This window comes from Embiotoca jacksoni, unplaced genomic scaffold (genome assembly GCF_022577435.1).
Source record: "Embiotoca jacksoni isolate LCO1_2020_lvr unplaced genomic scaffold, fEmbJac1.0.p SCAF_5, whole genome shotgun sequence".
In the NCBI taxonomy this organism is placed as follows: Eukaryota; Metazoa; Chordata; class Actinopteri; family Embiotocidae; genus Embiotoca; species Embiotoca jacksoni.
In genome coordinates, this window is record NW_027185403.1 from 3333197 (window position 1) to 3352314 (window position 19118).

The following is a 19118-nucleotide window of genomic DNA, read 5'->3' on the forward strand; positions in this document are numbered from 1 at the left end:
GGAACGCAGGCTGCAAGTGAATGAATGCTGATCTCCGGTGGTTGTAAAGAGACCAAACCGTGAATTTAAAACTGTATTTTGTGTTAATCGGTACTTCAGGGTTTTTTTGGAATCACGTTGTTGTTGTTTTTGTTTGTTTTTCCCCACCTGAAAGCTCCATCGTTTCCAGCCATGGCTCGTAAGGATTATGCGGCAGAGAAAGGTAAAAGTGTTATCTTTCACAGTGACGGCATGGCAGCAACAGGTTGGCCCAAATGACTAAACTTTTTATTTTTATTTACTGAATGTTGAGAAGTCTTAGGGGGGAAAAAAAAAAAAAAAAAAAAGCGGCTGTATATGGGTAGAAAGTAGAAATAATGCATGTAGTCTTAATTCATCAGTACCTCCTTTTTATTATTATTATTATTATTATTATTTATTTTTCCCCCTCTTTACTTGCACTACAACGTTTTCCTTGGGTGTGTGTGTTGTCTGTAAAGAGAAAGAAGGGGCCACCAGGAGCTAATGTTCAACCTGAACTTTTTAAGAGTTCAGCATTGTCTGCGTGGGCTTTGTGCCTGCACGGTGACCCGGATGGATCCTTAAACAAAGGAGCAGGCGCCAGTGTGCAGCACATGTCTTCACAATAACTCTCTCTGCTTACACGGTTGGAGAAGATGCGTCGAAAAAAAAACACACACAGTGAAGGATGTTAGAAAGTTTGATGTTTTTTTTGGTTTTTTTTGCCCAATAAAACACTGAAAAGTAGTTGTAGTGTTTGGTGTCCTCTGTTGAGTCAGTAAAGATCAACGGAGACATGACAGATAAAAAAAAAACGTCAACTAGCTTCGTGAATAAATAAAAATAAATATTGTTGCACGATTTCCCTGCGATGTAAAATATCACACACGTCGTCCAAACGTGAACTTTCTTCCGAGTTTAGTTTTTAGTGGCCTGAAACGAAATGATAACGAACCACCGCCGCACTACGGTAGCATGGGGTTAGCTCCCTTTAGCATTCACCAAGTTAACGCGGCGTGGACACCAGAGTTGCTGGTTTCACTCCCCCCGGGGGGGCTGCAGGCTCTGTGCCTTGCTTAAGGGGCACTTTGAAAGGCTGGTTTATTTATTTTGGGGGGGGGGGATGTGGGCGCACATTTTTTTTTATTTTTTATTTTTTTTATTTCTACGCTTAACAATCAGCGGGTCCTCAAAAATAAATAAATATCCGTAGCTTATACTTAAAGGCACCTTAACTTGTCTTAATATCGTAAAACTCTTGGAACAAAAAAAAACAACAATACGTCTATTTAATCACGTGTTTTTGAGTCTTCACGTCAAACTTTTAAAAAGTAATCTTCCAAATCTGCGACTCTTAACTTGGACGTTCAGCGGAAGACGTGTCGCTTTAAGTGGACGAACCATCGGAAACCCTGCTCGTTAAACATTAACTCGTGGTACGAGTGTCCAAACACAACCCAGCTGACGTTAGAAGATGGCTGGCTGTGTTTTTCTGTTTCTGTTTTTTCTTTTTCTTTTTTTTTTTTTTGTGTGTGTGTGAAAACAACAGCCTTTGGGACTACTTTTTTTTTTTTAAGAGCGGAGGGATCGCGGAGTGATATCAGAGTGACGGGGCACAAAAAGCCATGTGCTGCTTTGTTTACAATAACATCCTCGGAACAGGGAAATAATTCGGCAGAGCTGCAGGTTTTCTGCCACAGCGGCAAAGTAAGTACAGTCTTTTGTTTATCACACGAAGACTAAGTCTATTCCTCGTAACGTAGAATAAAATATTGGACGTAGTTGTGGCTCTTTCGGAGAAGTGGGGGATATTTTCCCTTAAAAAAAAAAATGGACACTGAACTGAGCGCGCCTGTTGTTGTTGTATTTACATTTTCACCCTGAAGCTATCTGCTGCGTTACGGGAGTTATTTCACTCTTAAAACTATGTTAGCAGGGGAAACCCCGAGCTGAATTTGCTTCGCGGAGCTCACCATTGGCAGTTTGGTGCTTTAACTGGAGGCAGTAGTGACTCATCGAGATTACAGGATGCCATGTTACCCAACAAAGGGGGTCGTCGCAGGACAACAAATTAGCTCCCAGTGTGTTAGGCCCACTGTTGGTGGCGTTAACAAAAAAAAATATTTCAACTTAGAAACCGTCTTTAATATCTAAAGAAAATAAAAAAAGGTTACTTCAGTTCACGTTTGTCTTTGTGTGCGTGTGTCTCGCTAACAAACAATCTCCACCTAGTGTCTGCTGGATGTGGCCTGTGTGTTTTTTTTTTTTCTACTGTCAAATAATGCTGAAGGTGTTGTTTTTGTTTTTTTTGTTACAGACAAATGCAAAAGGTTCCTGCAGGAGTTTTACACAGAGGATGACAACGGGAAGAAGGTGTTCAAATATGGAGCTCAACTTGTGAGTATTGTAAATGAGTAGTAATAATAATTATAATAATAATAAAAATGTAAAAAAAAAAAAAAAAAAAAAGATTTCAGATTTTAATGTCCTGGGCCCCAGGAGGAGGCTTGATGATGGATTGTATTGACATTATCTAACTAAAGTGAATAAATGTGGTGGGGGAGCTAATGAGTAATAATTGGTCAGTAAAGTGAATAGACTGTTTTTTTGTTTTTGTTTTTTTTATTCAATTCTATTTTAGCTATACTCTCTCCTCCTGGATGGGATTTTTATATCAGCTAAAATCTAGAAGATGTGTTTTAAATGTTTATTTGTACAAGTCAAACTTTTTTTTTTTTTTGGTGCTGTATTTTATTTTAATTTTTTTTAAATTTAGTTAACCTTAATTCAACCAGGTAAAAACAGATGGAATAAAATCTCTTTTCCAACAGTGACATGTCAAGTGCACATCAATTACATACATGCAATAAAATACAAAACAAGACGTTGCCAGAGGAACGGGGCAACAAATGATGTTGATGCATCACAGAAAAGGTTAAATAAAAAATAAATAAAAAAAAAAAACCCCCGATACATTTAAAACAAGAATATTTTATGGTTAAAAACTGATTACAGAGATGACGTCAGATTGAGTTTAGCTGTAATAAAATGATTGGGGGGGGGGGGGGGGGGGGAATTCACACAAAATCTGTCATTTGGATATCATTCTTAATGTAAACTGCTTTGATTTGTTTGCAAAATGTGTCTGCTATTGTATGTAGCGCCACAGCTGGGCCAAGTTTTAGAGAACGTGTAGAGGTGTCATTGTCTGTGTTATTGAGCGGTATATGCAGACAAGGTCGCGTAATGTTTTTTTTTGTTTGTTTTTAAGAGGCTCGTCTGATTACTCGTCTGTGTGTCCAGGTGGCGCTGGCCCACAGAGAGCAGGTGTCTCTCTTTGTGGAGCTGGACGATGTGGCTGAAGAAGACCCTGAGCTGGTCGAGAGCATCTGCGAGAACGCCAAGCGCTACACGGGCCTGTTCGCTGACGCCGTCCACGAGCTGCTGCCAGAGTACAAAGAAAGAGATGTATGTAGATCTTAGCATCTGGTATTTTGAAGTAAATGCCCTTTTTTTTTTTTGATTAGATTATCAACTCCTGCAAACAATGTCTAATATGTTTGGTAAATGTGTTAATGTCTAGGTTGTGGCCAAAGATTCTCTGGACGTGTACATTGAGCACAGGCTGATGATGGAACAAAGGGGTCGTGATCCTGCGGACACCCGAGACACTCGCAACCAATACCCGCCCGAACTCATGAGGAGATTGTGAGTTGACTCAGGGTTGTCTTTTTCCTCGCAGCATCTTCGCGTATGAATACCTTAACGTCTGCTTCCTATCCACAGCGAGCTGTACTTCAAATCTCCGAGCACCTCTAAACCCAAAGTGGTGCGCGACATTCGGGCTGACAGCATCGGCCATCTGGTTGCGGTTCGAGGCATCGTGACCCGCGCCACCGAGGTCAAGCCCATGATGGCCGTTGCCACGTACACGTGCGACCAGTGTGGCGCCGAGACCTATCAACCAGTAAGATCGGATTTAATCATCTGTAATCACTTGGCGCCTGCGACGAGATTCGTGTTCGTCATCGTGATGTGATTCCTTTGACCTCCAGATCCAGTCTCCCTCCTTCATGCCCCTCATCATGTGTCCCAGCCAAGAGTGTGTCACCAACAAATCCGGAGGTCGACTCTACCTGCAGACCAGAGGCTCCAAATTTGTCAAGTTCCAGGATCTGCGTATTCAGGAACATGTAAGGAACTCTGCTCGGTGAAATGCTCTCTCGTTGTCTTTACATGTTGTTGTTTTGGAAAGTCCCTTTTTTTTTTTTTTTTGCTCATGAGTTTTCGTCTGATATCCCACAGAGTGACCAGGTGCCTGTTGGTAATATTCCGAGGAGCATGACGGTGTTTGCTCGTGGTGAAAACACTCGTCTTGCTCAGCCGGGAGACCACGTCGCCATCACGGGAATCTTCCTTCCTATGCTGCGCACAGGCTTCAATCAAGTTGTTCAGGTAATCAGGAAATTCCAAACACTTTTGTTGATGTGTCAGATTTGCGGTCTTTCTTTGGAGCCGCTCTTCAACTGCCAGCGATTTAAAAAAAAAAAAAAAAAAAAATTTACACCTCAATCGTATCCTGATTTGACTTCAGGGACTTCTGTCAGAAACGTATCTGGAGTCTCACAGCATCGCACTCATGAACAAGACGGAGGACGATGAGCTCGGAAACCAGGTGCTGAGTGACGAGGAGCTGCGCAGCATCACAGGTCAGGATCCGTGTGGAGCACTTCAGCACAACGGGAATGAATTCGCGGGTAGGGAAAGGGAAACGTGACCCTGTGTTACTGAAGTAACGATATTCTGTTGCAGATGAAGGATTCTATGAGAAACTGGCTGGCTCGATAGCTCCGGAGATCTACGGACATGAAGATGTAAAGAAGGCTCTGCTGCTGATGCTGGTTGGAGGAGTGGAACAGGCCCCCAAAGGCATGAAAATCAGAGGTGAGCACAAACGCATGACCCTGGAGCTCTTTCCAAACAGACAGTCTTTGAGGTGCTGCTGCCCTTTTCTGAAAGAAAGTAAAGCTGGAAAAATAGCAACCACATTATAACCCACCAAAAAAAAAAAAACGTAAGAATTAATCGTGTTCCTACTCGGCTGTCGGCAGTTTTATTTTTTTTTTTTTCCTCTTTTTATTTATAGTGGGACAAAATTCTCATATCCAACTAGTTCTTTAGAGATTTTAAAGTTGAAATTTCTCAGAGAAGGATGTGAGAATGCTTTTGAATGATATTGTTTATTTTATTTTTTTAATAAAACTTGCAGAAGACAACATTTCTTTCATTGGACAGATTGCATGTCTGCCGGTCCAGTTAGTATGTGTGGGAGTAATTTCTTAAAAGGTGTTTTCCATCATGAAATCTTGTAATAACCGTGACACTCTTCCTGTTTTATCGCTCCTCCCTCTAGGCAGCATAAATATCTGCCTGATGGGAGACCCGGGAGTCGCCAAGTCCCAGCTGCTGTCCTACATTGACCGTCTGGCTCTTCGAAGTGAGTCCTGTTTGTTGGAGTAAAAGTCCTGTATCTGGTTTAATATTTCATCTAGTGAGGCATTTTCTTTCCATTAGGCTGGTCACTGTAAAATATTAACTTTCAAAGGCGGTGGTCTCACTAGAGCTGCATGCTAGACTGCTTTTCTGCGAACACCAGACTGATGCGGTATCTAAATTTAAAAGTCTTTGTTTTAGTGAAATTTGATTAAGAATTACAACCGGACAGAATACCAATTATCATGATCTAATTTGACCTCTTTCTCTCATTCCCTCTCCGGTCTTCAGGCCAGTACACGACCGGTCGCGGCTCGTCTGGAGTCGGTCTGACTGCCGCAGTGATGCGTGACCCCCTAACCGGTGAAATGACCCTCGAAGGTGGCGCCCTGGTGCTGGCTGACCAGGGCATCTGCTGCATCGACGAGTTTGACAAGATGGCGGACGCCGACCGAACGGCCATCCACGAGGTGATGGAACAGCAGACCATCTCCATTGCCAAGGTAACGTTCGCAACTGCCAGCACCGTAAAATTGGGAGTCACTGTGGAGGACATTTAAACTCTTAACGCCGGCGTAACGTAAGCAACAATGCTCGTCCCGCCCCTCCAGGCCGGCATCATGACCTCCCTCAACGCCCGCTGCTCCATTCTCGCCGCGGCCAACCCCGCCTACGGCCGCTACAATCCCCGCAAGAGCATCGAGCAGAACATTCAGCTGCCGGCGGCTCTGCTCTCCCGTTTCGACCTGCTCTGGCTCATCCAGGACAAGCCGGACGCTGAAGCCGACCTGCGTCTGGCCCAGCACATCACCTACGTCCACCAGCACTGCCGCCAGCCGCCCACCCACTTCACCCCCATCGACATGAAGCTGATGAGGTGACGATCCGCGCAATGCTTTTGAAACGTTTGTCCCAAATTCACGACTCTTTGACAACATATTTTCATATAATCCAACTGTCGCGGTTGAGTGAATGTACATGACGAAATGTTAGTGAGGTTTCACACGTTGAGACAATAGTAACTCCTAACTGAGTTTGTCACATGCGATTCCCTTCAGGCGTTACATATCTGCGTGTAAGAATCGGCAGCCCGTGGTGCCCGAGGTACTGGCCGATTACATCACCGCCGCTTATGTGGAGATGAGAAAGGAGGCTCGAGTCAGCAAAGACACCACCTTCACCTCCGCCCGCACCCTCCTCTCCATCCTCCGCCTCGCCACTGCCCTGGTGAGAACTACACATCCGCTCCAGCCGGCCGCGAGGGGTCGCAAACTTTCACAGGCCTCTTGCGTGAATGTGAACATCGGCAGCAGGTCCCGGCATTTGTTTAGAAGTAGATCGCGATCCCGTTTAATTTCACATTAACAATGGCGCAAAAAAATCGACTGAACGTAGGCGAATGTTTGGTTGCACTTATTGTTAAAGTTTCCAATGGAATTGGAGTGTTTTTCCCTTCACGTGTGTGTTCATCAGTAGTCTCGTGTGCGATAAAGTGCTTACAGTGCAGGTAGTGATGATAACCTGGCCTACTGCAATGTGAGCACTTCTTTCCCACGCCGGACGAGACGCTCTTCAGCCTGCTTCACCCGTGCTTAGTCGTCATTCCTCGTCACAGAGCAGCCACAAGAACATATCCGTGCACTTGTAGTAATTTCTTTTGAAACAAAAGAGCTGAAGTATTTGTATCTATCGTCTGTGCCTCTGGTTGCCAAAAGTGCTGTTTGTGCAGGTAGCAGTCATCCACCTACTGCAAAACCAGCACTTCAGGCGAACGGGAAGGCAATGTGCTGCACGCAGACGTCCACAAGGGGGCGGAACACTGTCACAACCGCACCTGCGAGGACACGTGGCGTTGACCACGAAAATAGCGCCGCAGCTGCACACTAGCTTCACCCTGCATTTGTTCCGATGACTCGTTTATTTGTTTGTTCGAGGGAGAGCCCCCGCTCTAAACATCTTTTCTGATCCTGGCCAGCTTTGCAGGGTGGGCAGTCAGCCTGTGTGCGTTTGGAGCAGCTGTGCAAACCCATGCAAAACTGACCATGGCCAGCACTGTCATCACTTTGTTCCACATAATAATAATAAAAAAAAAAAAAAAAATCTTTTTTTAAAACTCAATTCAAGCTCCTTTTTTTTTTTTTTTTTTCAACTTTTGTTTGGTGTGTTTTAATTTCAACCTGTGGAGAGACTAGCTGGTGTTGAGAGGCGGAGACTTGGGCAATTGCCGGCCATCCCAGAGGGCATTGCACTTGTCTCGGTCTGACAGTGCCGGCACAGCGCAGCCGACATCGAGACGGGTCTCGCGGGATATTTGTTTACTTGCTCGATCAAAACGGCCGTCTCAACAAAACCCCTCCGCTTTCAATGCCCCGTCTTCAGGCGCGACTTCGCATGATGGACGCCGTGGAGAAGGAGGACGTCAACGAGGCCATGCGGCTGATGGAGATGTCAAAGGATTCACTACAAGCCGACAAGTCCAACACCACAAGGTCAGCGTTAAAACCGGCACCCCCCCCGCGTCCGTCCTTAACGACGCACTCAGTCAGCTCAAACTTCACATAATACGAGTGACCGGATGTCGTTCCGAGCCTGAAATCCCCCTTTACGAGTTTCTCGTGTGCCTGTAACAGTAGCGCCATGTCCTGGAGGAGGCTGTAAAACTTCTCAGGATTTTTACACGGCAACATGTTCACTGAAGCAGGCGTGAAGGCGTGCTCACACCTCTAACCGTTTTCAACTGTTCTGCAGTCAGTGCTGTAAAACCTCCTGGAGGCTTTTGAGCAACAACAGGAAAAGGGAGAACAGACATTTTTGACACCCCCCCCCCCCACACACACACACACACACACACCCATCAACTTCAGATCGAAATAGGACGAGTGAATCTGAAGCCAGTGAAATTTGCTTTCCTTAAAACATTTGGGGAAATTGCTCTTCCAAATCCTGAAACAATCCCTACCTCCTTCTCCGCAGGACTCAGCGTCCCGCCGACGTCATCTTCTCTCTGGTGCGCGAGCTGGCAGCGGAGGGCGCGGTGGGCCGCGGCGGAGCCGGCGGGGTGGTCCGCATGACGGAGGCGGAGCAGCGCTGCGTCACTCGCGGCTTCACGCCCGCCCAGTTCCAGGAGGCCCTGGAGGAGTACGAGGAGCTGAACGTGTGGCAGGTCAACCAGGCCCGCAGCCGCGTCACCTTCGTCTGAGCAACCCCGGGACACGTCCTCACGCTTCACGCTTTGTTTCAGCCACCCGGTGGGGGGGGGGGGGGGGGGTTGGAACTCTTCACGCTGGGCTTTCTACAGACTCATAATAAGGCTCTTTATTTTTCCTCCTCCAGCACCACACATCGAGCAGAAAGTGGACTTTTCTTTTTTTCAGTGTTACTGTTTGGCAAAAGTTCCCGCTGTTGGAGATCTGCAGCTTTTTATGTTTGACGCTCCCGTCGACCAGTAAATCGCTTGTAAATATGTATGTCAGAACTTGGTATTTTGTGGTATTATCTGCGGATTAGTCCTGAAAGCATCCCGCATGAGCATTTCTGTACATTTTAAAGTTTGTAACGCCAACCAGGCGAGACGTAAAATACCGTTGAGCCTTGCATTGTGACAGAATAAATTTATGGTTAAATGATGTGCTCGACATCCACTCTTGACTCCTGCGTGCACACGGGATGGGACGAAGGAGTGCGCTTCAATCACGTCCGAACACCTGGTTTTGGCAGTTGAGCAGCCTTATCGGAGCTTTCGGTTAACGCCTGCTCGCAAAACACAGGGTAATGACTAACAATTATTTTCATACAGCCTAGTCTATAAAGAGGCGAAAAAATGTCCATCGCATCTTCCGTTTTCAAAATGCCTTTTCTATGCAAACCTCTCAAACCCAAAGATAACTCTTGTTTCTTATCACATTTAAGGTTGTTGGTATTTAGCAAAAGCAATAACCTGCAGAAGTCAAGCGCTGAAAACATAAACCGTTACCCGTAAAATACTGTCTAAAGCACCAAAGGACAAAATAACCCCATTTTAGGTAACATCGTAAAGCATTATTCTTTAAGCAAATGGTTTTATATGAAATATGTTGGTAAAATAACAAGAAATCTTCGGTTAAAATGTTCTTTAATTTCCTCTTAAGTACTAAGAAATTCAAGTACTTGTACTCAAAGTTTGAGCTATTTGTGCAGAAGTATTTGGTCAAAATCCACCACTGGACGAATCATTTCCAAGCCAAAACTTGATGTTTGTCATGCGCTTGAAAAAAAAAAAAAGCAATTGAAACGTGACCAAAAATGAATTACGTTAATTCAATTTTTGGGATATTCACATTGTATAAGCGGCCCGAGCTGCTTCCAAACTGAATACCGCTCTGTGACTGCATTTAATTCTGTTGTTTTGCGCTGGTTTTCGAGTTGGATGGGAAGTCTGGGGTCGTGTTAGAAAAATAGCATTCAACTGGCAAACATGCATTTAGCTCACGACATGTATGATTAGTATGACAACGCATCCTGTAAGAATGCAGTGATTTATTTTTTATTTTTTTTTAAGCACTTCAGATTTCACGGTGAACATGTCAAGACAAAAAAAAGAAGTCTCTGTTGATCGCCGTCCCCGCAGTCGCACAACTGTTAGAAAAGCAGGTGTTTTCCGGGCTCAAATAAGCACCTTTAGGAGCCGACTGTTTCGGTTATCTGTAAAAACTCATTATAAATGGATGTTTGAGGCCGTCAGGTTTGTCATCTCTGATTTTTTTTTTTTTTTATTTATTTTTTTTACTGCGTCTTTGGCATGGATATTGTGTTAGTAGGCAACATTTTCCCCATAGTTGCAGTTATCCCAGCAGGTGATGCTTTCCTTCCAGACTTAATGGGGAGTTTCCATTTGAAGTCTGTTTTCTTTATGGCTTTGCTGCTAAAGTCCAGGGGCCTTTTATTCTTAATTGGCGCCAAAGGGGCCCCACATTACGGTATTAAAAGGGGGAGGTGGAGACCCGAGTCGGGGTCTCTACGTTGCTGAAACCTTATTGGACGGGAGATAAGGTTGCGGGGTGGTGTGGACGGAGATTTGTATTTAGCCCACTCAGCCCTCTTCGTCCAGTGAAGACAGCCTCCTGAGCCAGGTGAGTGAAGCATGGTCGGATGGGTTTTATTTAACAATGTTGGGTGATGAAACTAGAAACATTTAACAAAATTTTGTGTTTTATACCTGCATTTTATACGTATCATTGTATATTTAGGACTAGAGTTGGAGATGTGTTGTAGTTCTTCACAAATGGGCACATTTTTAGATGGAAATCCAGGTGAATGACTTTAACAGTTTTGTTTGCAAATCTGTTGCACATTTCAACAAGTTGTTGGTGAAGGTCCTCAATTCTAACAAACAACTAATGTTTAAAGATCAAGAAGTTACAGAGATGCCTTTTTTAAATGTGTTTTTCTTTGTGTAAATTGAAACTTTGAAATTCACAAAGAAGTATACTGTCTTTTCTTAGTAATTGACTGTGTTTCTTGGTTGTTTGTATATAATATATATAGATATATACTGTACTGTATATACTGTGCATTTTATATTTATATTTAATATCTTTTACTGCTATTTTATTGTTTTTCTATTATTCTATTACTATCTTATTGCTTCTGTATGCTGCTGTAGTGAAAAAAATTTCCCTTCGGGGATCAAAAAAGTAACTACCTAACCTAACCTAACGAGGACTATCCCTCGGACCCTATGATATGATTTTCTTTTGCTTTTTCCTCGGGATTGCAGGGCTCGAAGATGATTTCCTCACTATGTTTGGCGGGGGCGCTCTGCTGTCTCACGTTTCTCCCAGGTCAGTTCTGATTCTTTGAATTTACAAATGTCTTGCAATAACAGAAAATCCCCCGTCGAGCAAATATTCGTTCTTATTTTCCAGGCGTGCTGGACGCCAAGTCTTTGTTGAATGCCATCAAGCAGGAAGGTAACGGCAGATCTTAAAACCGCTTCTCAGTACAAACGTTGATCCTCTTTGCAGCCGGTCGGCAGCACCGAAAAGCCCTTTCTTCAAGGGACTTGACTTCATCTCTTCCGTTAACAGAGATGGTCCCTGTCAGTGATGTCAACATTGACTCGGAGAGCGCGAACCGCTTTCTGACTCACTCCAGACCGAAGCGTAACGCGGATCCCAGGTGGTACAGAGGGAACCCGGACTTCCAGGCTTACTACAGATACTACAGCAGCATCGGACACACGGAGGGGGTAAGCAGGCTTCCTGCTGTGAAGCAATACAAAAAATGCTATATCCCACAATTTTCTCTGCAGAACCTTCCCAAAAATGTTTTGTCTCGATGTCTTATTCACTGCAGATTTATCTCTTTGCTATTGAAAGCTCCAAACCCCCTTTAAGGTTTAAAGTTGTAACACAAGCTTAAAATCACAGACTGGCACAGTACGTTCAGATTTCAGTAGATGATCACGTTACGTTCTAATTTCCGACCCAGGTTCCACAATGTTGGAAAACATAGTTAATATTAGGGTTACCTCTCTAATATGGTGGGTGCTCATTTTTAGGCAAGAAATGTTAAAGTTCACTTCAAACATGTAAGAGGCTCTTGCCCACAGGCCACCTAAACCCCCCCCTGAGCTGGAGCCTCCACCTGTGCGTTCAGTGGTCCTTCCACGCCTGAAGCCTAAAGCACCATACATTAGAAAAGACCAGGACTTTGAGCCTGATCGTACTTAGAACAGTGCATAGTAATTGAGGTTCAAATCACGCTGTGTTTCTGGCCGTCGGCGCGGACTTGTCCAAAAATCCGAATGAAATCGAGCGGTACATCCCTGAAGGAATTCATATTCGAGTTGGTGTTTAAAGAGTTTTTCCTTTATCCGAATCAAGGCTGTGAATCTCCTCGAGTTTGAGATTTGCGGTGCTCGGCTGCAAATGCGGTCGAGTGAGTCTTTCTCCCGCTGTGTCAAGCTGATCTGTTTTTCCACCTCTCAGCTCTATGAGATCGACAAGCTGCGGATGCTCTACCAGCAGATGAGGCACCTGGAGAACACCTACGGCCCCGACGCCTCCTACTTCCAGAGCAAACTGGGAGTGCCGGTGATCATGTGCGACCCCGCCACGGACAAGAAGTGCAAAGTCCCTCCTCCTCCTCCGCCAATGAAAGGGGTCCCGAGGGCCGCGGAGCACCCTGCAACCCCTCCCCCCCCTCCGGCCATCTCTCAGGCCGACGTGCTCTACCTGTGTAACAGAAAGGACCCCCTCTGCAAGCCTCACATCGTCTACATGCCCACCGGCGCCGTGCCGGTGCTCTGCGATCCCCGTTACCACCCCCACTGCACCCCGCAGAAGGCAGCGGCCCCCGTGGCCGCGCCTCAACTTCCGCCTCCTCCTCCACGGAAGAAGTCCACCCCGCCTCCGCCTCCCCCGGTCCCGGTCAAGAAGTCTGCCCCGGCCCCCTTCCGCGCCTTCAAGGCCATGGAGTACGACTGCGACCCCTACTGGGACCCCGACTGCCTGATCGACCACCCACCCAGGCCCATGAAGGGCAAGGTCTCGTTGCCTCCCCCTCCTGTGGAGGAAGAGAGGGAGGTGCCCGTGGAGGAACCAGCGCCGCCTGCACCCATGGGGAAGAAAGTCTACCCGTACGGGTACAACCACCCTCTCCCCTACGACCCCAGGGATGACCTGTACGACCCGATGCGCTTCCAGTACCCGCAGCCCGTTGATGTCGCTGACGAGCCTGCGGAGGACAGTCAGTAAGACGTCCAATGAAGTGTCGGGAGGAAAGGTGTGTCTCTATAATTCAAACAGACTTTGACTGAAAAACATCCCAAGTTGCACAATCTCACGTTCCTTTAACATCCCGCTGATGTACTTTAAATAACATCGACATGTATTTGTGAGTGATGACATAATAAAATGTGACAAATACCTTTTTCCATCAGTGAATGAGAAGCATTTTGATTTTAATATACTTTAAAAAAGATGTAGGAAGACGGAAAGGTTTGCTCCTCCCACTGCCACATGGCAGGTAAAAAAAAAAAAAAAAAAAAAAAAAACGGACTTGTAAAAGCACCAACTTGCAGGTTGGGGGGGGGGGGTCATTATGTTGAGCTCCGCTCCACATTTAAAAACCAAATACATGCTGACTCCTGTTAAAACACCTCAGACTCCAGGGCTATAAGTCGTGGCCCACCCATTACCCCCCTTCCCCCCTCCACACTCTTTTTTTTTTCCTACCACGTATGGCTGCCTGTCCAAAACCTCCGAAGGCGATCAAACAGCAGGAACACAACTTCAAAAGACGAGTCAGCCGCGAACACTCTCGGCTCCCGACAATAAACCCGAAGCTCCACGTAGCACACCGTCAGGGGCTCGTTGAAAAGTGCGGGTCGGACATTTTTCACTCCTTCTGTGTACACACAACAATGTGTTCCCCGTTATAAACATTCAAGCTTAGAAAGAAGAGGAGTCAAAGTCCCATGAAAAAAATCAGATCATTTATTACATACAGAAACATGAAACAATAAAACAAACGGGGCAAAATAACATAACGTTCATGTACAGTGGATTCGTTGCTGTGCACACCCACGACAGACTTGAGTGATGTTGTAGATATCGCTTGCTGATTGGTGACATTTAAGCGCTTTTCCATACACGTGTGGTTGAAAATGATCGACTGGTTTGAAAAGCTACTGTTGGCTTAAGAATTTCTCTTTTTTTTTTTTTTTTTTTAGCTAATCAAAATACAAACAAACCAAAAAAAAAAAAAAAAAGTCCGAGCAGACCGGAAGCCGCAGTGCTTGTTCGTGACTGTCTGCCGGCTCAAAAGAAGAGTCCTCTCATCCTCCGGCCGATGCCCTGTCTGTCGTACAGGACGTTGAACTTGTTGATGAACTGGTTCATACTGTTGCAGGTCTTGGTGATGGTGCCTAAGTAGGCCATGAGGCCCACATCGTTACATTGCTGCAGGGGAACAAGAGGCAGAGTTGTAGAGAGCTCTCATTTGGCAGCACAATGCGGAGAATCACCAGAAACGGCGGCGGCAGCATCATCATCGCAACATAAAAGGTATATAATATTAATCTAAAATGTATCTTTAGTATATTAAAAAAAAAACACAAAAAAAACTGAGCAACCAGAAATACCTTGAAAAAGTACAAATGAGAAGTAAAGTGCTCCCAACTCGTTAAACTGTGTTAAACTAAAAAAAAAAAAAAGACTTTCTGGCCACGTTCTATGTTCATCTCACCGTCAACAAACCACATAAAGAGCAAAACTGATAATGAATCTGTCGTACAACTGTGAATCCAAAACCTGGTAAATCGTCCTTTTCTTTGCTTTAAATCTCCCGTGTCGTTCCAAAAACGATTAAAACCGCATTAATGAGCCTCACGGTCGCACCGGGTGGCATCTTCCTTCCCTACAATAAACATAGGAAGAGTCGTGTTTCCCCACATGTGCGGACGCTCTGGTCACTCAAGCACCAGGTACGTTTCAATTCACGGCTGAAAATTATTTCCAACTACCATTTACACGTGTTTGAGGATCATTGAGTAAAAACTGCACCGCTCGGCAGTTTTAGTAAAATGAGCTTTTTTTAAAAAAAAAAAAATTAAAATAAAAAACTATGCAAGAAGCTCTGGTATGCGCTCCCTGAATTATGCCAGCATGTAGCTCTGAGCTCTGCCCGCTGGAACAGACGCGAGCATCTTTAGAATTGACCTGCAAACACATCACGTTTTAATTCCCCCGACGCGACTGTGCCCTCCTTTTCCCGTTTCATCCCCGCCTGTACATTGTTGTTATTAGGGTCAGTGTTGGTACGTAGGCAGAGCGGGATTTGCAAGTAATGCCAACTTTATCCGGCAACTTAATATTTTTGATGAAAACATCGACGTGCATTTAAAGGCGGCGATACATTTGTGTGTGTGTGTGTGTGTGTGTGTGTGTGTGTGTGTAAATGTACAACAAAGTAGACTCACATCATAGAAGTCAGTTTTGAATTTGATGGTGCTGAGGACCGGCAGTCTGTGGCACAGGGCGTTTGCTTCTCGAAGGATCTCGTGGTTAAATGGCACCTCTCCTGTGTCACGCACGGACACGCGAGAGAGAAGAATAAACATTATGCAACAACAAAAAAAATAGTGGGCTAAAATACTGCTGTCAACATACCAGAAAACAGGAGCTTGTAATCATAAGAGGGGACGCCCTCCCATCCTCTCACCTGATTCCACGGCTTTGACGTACTCTAGAATGATCTTCACTCGGCTGTGGAGCATCTTTATCGCACTGTGCTGGGCTATGAGGTGTTCGGCAACTAACACGGGGAAGACACAGACGCCAAACGTTAAAAGGGAAACCCTCTTCAGGTCGGACTCATCGTTTAATGACACTGTCAATTCTGAGGTAGGTCGCACGGCATTCGGCTGTTTCTTTTCCTGTGTCTGTGTATTCAGTCTGTATGTACGCACGTGTTCATTTTCCACTCTTATTACTCTTGTGAAAAACTGAAATGCCGTTGTGACACTTGTGGACTTGTTACACGCTGACTTTGATATCTTTCTCTTTTTGACATCGAACAGTTTCGGGTGTCCCGGTAAGCGTACGTCTCCCAAACGAATGTGCACTGAAGACCTCATCTATCTACGGGTAAGAGACACCAGAATCGAATACGACGCTCCTCCAGAAAGAGATTACCGCTTTCACCGGGTCCTAAACAACCAGCACAAACAAAGTCATCTGTGTGCTGTAGCTTTGTAAGAAATAAAAAAAAAACCGCAGAGTCCATCGCGGCCCAGAACTCGGCCTCAACACACTGCTGCTTTATGAAGTCTCGTCTTTAATTTTGAAAGCACGTCCTCTTCATGTCGTACTCCCAAATACGCGGTACTAAACAGAAGTAGTCCGATCATCGCACCTGAAGCAAAACGGTCTCTTTGCTCGTACCAGCTAGAATAACCCATTTCTTGAGGACAAATCGGCAGTTTAACATGAGAGCTGAAGAGCAGCTTTCGTGGCCGACTGTTTAATAATGCTCATTCAAAAGCAACTCGTGCCTGAAAATGGTTTGCAGCTATGAGGGCACTGTGTTCAGTTCTCCAGACCTGTCGAGTTTTCTCCGGTGCCGGTGGCCGTCATTCGAGCGACGTGGTCGACGCCGATCCTCTCCGCTTCCTCTGTGGCCAGAGTGTACGTCAGCTCAGCAAACAACATGGTAGCCTGCGACGAAAACAAACGGGAATAAAACTTAAAAGACGGTTATCTACGGGAGACCTGGGAAAGAATGCGGCTGAAATGAGAAGCAAACGCCACCTCGCCACTGATGATGTCGATCACGGATTCATAAACGCTAACGGGAAGCTGAAAGAAAGAAAGAAAGAAAAAAAAAAAAAGGACACTTTGTTTAGAGCTGCTGTATTTAAATACATCAGTGTCGTTTTGCCTGCGTGTGAAAATTGCGGATGAACTCACGTCGGTGTGTTTGGTCATCGGGTTGAGCTTGAGGAAGAGAGGGCTCTCAATGATCTCGCACACCTGGCGGGGACGAGAGAAATGACAGGAAGCAAATGTACGCAATCTCAAATACGCATCGGGCCATTCCACTTCCTAAATAACAAAATAAAAGTCTTTGTTATTCCCCCTGCGATATAACTGAAGCTGCTGTACACAGGATTTTTTTTTTTTAAAGAAGTTTCACATCAGCAAATGTCATTTTTGGAGCTTTTGGGATTAGCCGTGAACTGCCACTCGCCATTGGATGGACTTCAGTATTTCCCCTACCTGCTTGTGAATATGGATATCTGACTGGTCTGGCGGACCGCCCGTGGTGTACCAGCCCAAGAACTCCATCTCTTTGAAGACCTGTTTGACTGAGACACAAGAAGACATCTTACAGAAAAATCTTATTTACGACAAATAAACAAACAAACAAACAAACGATCTATCGATAACCGGATCAGTTTTTTTTTTTTTTCCATGTTTATTTACATAAGTTTGCGCTGAAGATAAGAAAGTCAAAAAAGCCATTTGTGCAAAACGTTGAAAAAGAAAGAGGCGTCAGGAGGAAAACTAAAAGTTAGTAAAAAAAAGGTTCATCAGTAAACTGATCAGGACTGCAGGACAGTCACGACACACGCTGCACACGATTTCATCAAAGTCGGTGATGAAAGAAGACACACACACAAATAAATAAAGGTGAATCGCTGTCCTCGGCACTCAAACACCGCTTACATTGCTCCTCCTTGGTGTAGTAGTACTCCTTGTCGATGTGCACTCTGTCATCTATGGTGTGAGACAGCAGCTCAAAAGAGTTCATCACCTCGATGTTTCTCCCCTCCTGCTTCCCGATCAGAGCTCCGATCACTGAGTAGAGACAAAAACAACAATCAATCCGTCCGCGATTTCCCTTATTTTTTTTTTATTTATTTACAGAAGAACATCCGAGCCCCGGCGGTCAACACGTACCCTGCATCGGCCGCCCCTCCTGTGAGCGGATGCGAATCCAGTGGTCGGATATGTTGAGGATAACCAGAGGGTGCAGGGCCACAGAAACGCTCCCCGTGACCCCCGAGGCCATGACGCTGGGGCTGGCTGCAGTCGCACGGAAACACAAAACGAGACGGGCTTTAACGGCACGGCGACCGCGATCTTACACGTCGCCCTCATCCGGTACCTTTGCTTTCAGAGGGCCGGCCGGCCCGCTGGGGAGTTTAGGAAGTGGATTGCCTCGAACCAGTTTAGGTTTCTGGAGGTACACACCCTCTGTGCTTTTGTTTTAAAGATGATGTTATTAAGATTGTAGTTAGGGCCGGCCTCGGTGCCAGTCACCATCAGTTGAATGTCCTGCTGTGGCTCTTGTCTCTCTCTCTCATCACACCTCTGAGCTGGTTGGAGGTTTTCTTCTCGTTTCCTCTCCAACTGGGAATCCTTTTTAATTGTTGGTTTCGGCTGTGTAATGTTTTAAGCGTGTTAAAGGGGGCCTTACAGACGACTTGTGCTGTGATTTATTTGATTATATATATATATATATATATATATATATATATATATATATATAAATAAATGAAACTGAATGTAATAATAAAAGGATATAACGACGTTATCAGCTGGTGTCACGGTGAGCGGACCGGGTCCTAATCTCTCATCTGGTTGTTGTCACATGTTTTCCTACAGAACTGAGCTTTTTCGTGGCCTGATGCAAACTGCAGAGGAGGAAACAAACATCCAGAGTGATGAACGTCCTGACAGCTTCACCAGCAGAGCCGTTTAACCCGCTTATGTCAGCCGAGCACCGCTGCTTTCTGCCTCTAAACGCCAGCGACTCGTCCCTTACGACGGCTCGGAACACACGTACGCGGCACCGGCGGCGACCTGAAGACAGGTCCTGCGTTAATATCAAGGCAGAAACGATGGGATAACTGATAAATACTCGCCTGCCCCATCCACTTCCATTCCTCCGCCATTGCTGGTCGCCATCTTGTCCCGGTTAACCGCGCAGGCGCAGTGGACTGTTCGCCCAAACGGACGTTAGGTGGCAATGTCGGTTCATCCGGGGGGGGGGGGGGAGGGGGGGGGGGGTGTTTTAAAATAAGCTCTATTAAAAGCGCACAATTCTTCTTAGAAAGGTGCCGAGCGTTTACGGAAAAG

At 45.5% G+C, this 19118-nt stretch overlaps 3 protein-coding genes across 4 annotated transcripts; 2 read left to right on the top strand and 1 right to left on the bottom strand.

Moving 5' to 3' along the window:
- mcm7 (minichromosome maintenance complex component 7) lies at positions 1-9121 on the top strand. Of its 2 annotated transcripts, none has more exons than XM_069171599.1 (15): positions 1-202; positions 2318-2397; positions 3304-3468; positions 3584-3708; positions 3787-3967; positions 4056-4193; positions 4306-4455; positions 4595-4709; positions 4813-4944; positions 5414-5497; positions 5785-5996; positions 6105-6370; positions 6552-6720; positions 7873-7982; positions 8467-9121. In XM_069171599.1, the coding sequence occupies exons 1-15, from the start codon at positions 172-174 to the stop codon at positions 8690-8692; spliced, it is 2184 nt and encodes a 727-aa protein (XP_069027700.1). In that variant the 5' UTR covers positions 1-171; the 3' UTR covers positions 8693-9121. The 2 variants fall into 2 exon arrangements, with proteins under 2 accessions (XP_069027700.1, XP_069027701.1); XM_069171600.1 differs by lacking the exon at positions 1-202 and adding an exon at positions 1697-1707.
- A 2136-nt stretch (positions 9122-11257) lies between these two features.
- On the top strand, positions 11258-13384 carry LOC138211589 (uncharacterized). The gene is made up of 4 exons (XM_069171549.1): positions 11258-11312; positions 11397-11441; positions 11559-11719; positions 12462-13384. Exons 1-4 carry the CDS (start codon positions 11258-11260, stop codon positions 13227-13229), a joined length of 1029 nt encoding a protein of 342 aa, XP_069027650.1. The 3' UTR covers positions 13230-13384.
- Positions 13385-13947: 563 nt separating this feature from the next.
- cops6 (COP9 signalosome subunit 6) lies at positions 13948-18979 on the bottom strand. The gene is made up of 10 exons (XM_069171462.1): positions 18905-18979; positions 17937-18062; positions 17703-17834; positions 17253-17341; positions 16944-17006; positions 16785-16832; positions 16577-16691; positions 15697-15789; positions 15455-15555; positions 13948-14435 (listed from the first exon to the last, which is right to left on the bottom strand). Exons 1-10 carry the CDS (start codon positions 18945-18947, stop codon positions 14295-14297), a joined length of 951 nt encoding a protein of 316 aa, XP_069027563.1. The 5' UTR covers positions 18948-18979; the 3' UTR covers positions 13948-14294.
- Between the last annotated feature and the right edge of the window lie 139 nt (positions 18980-19118).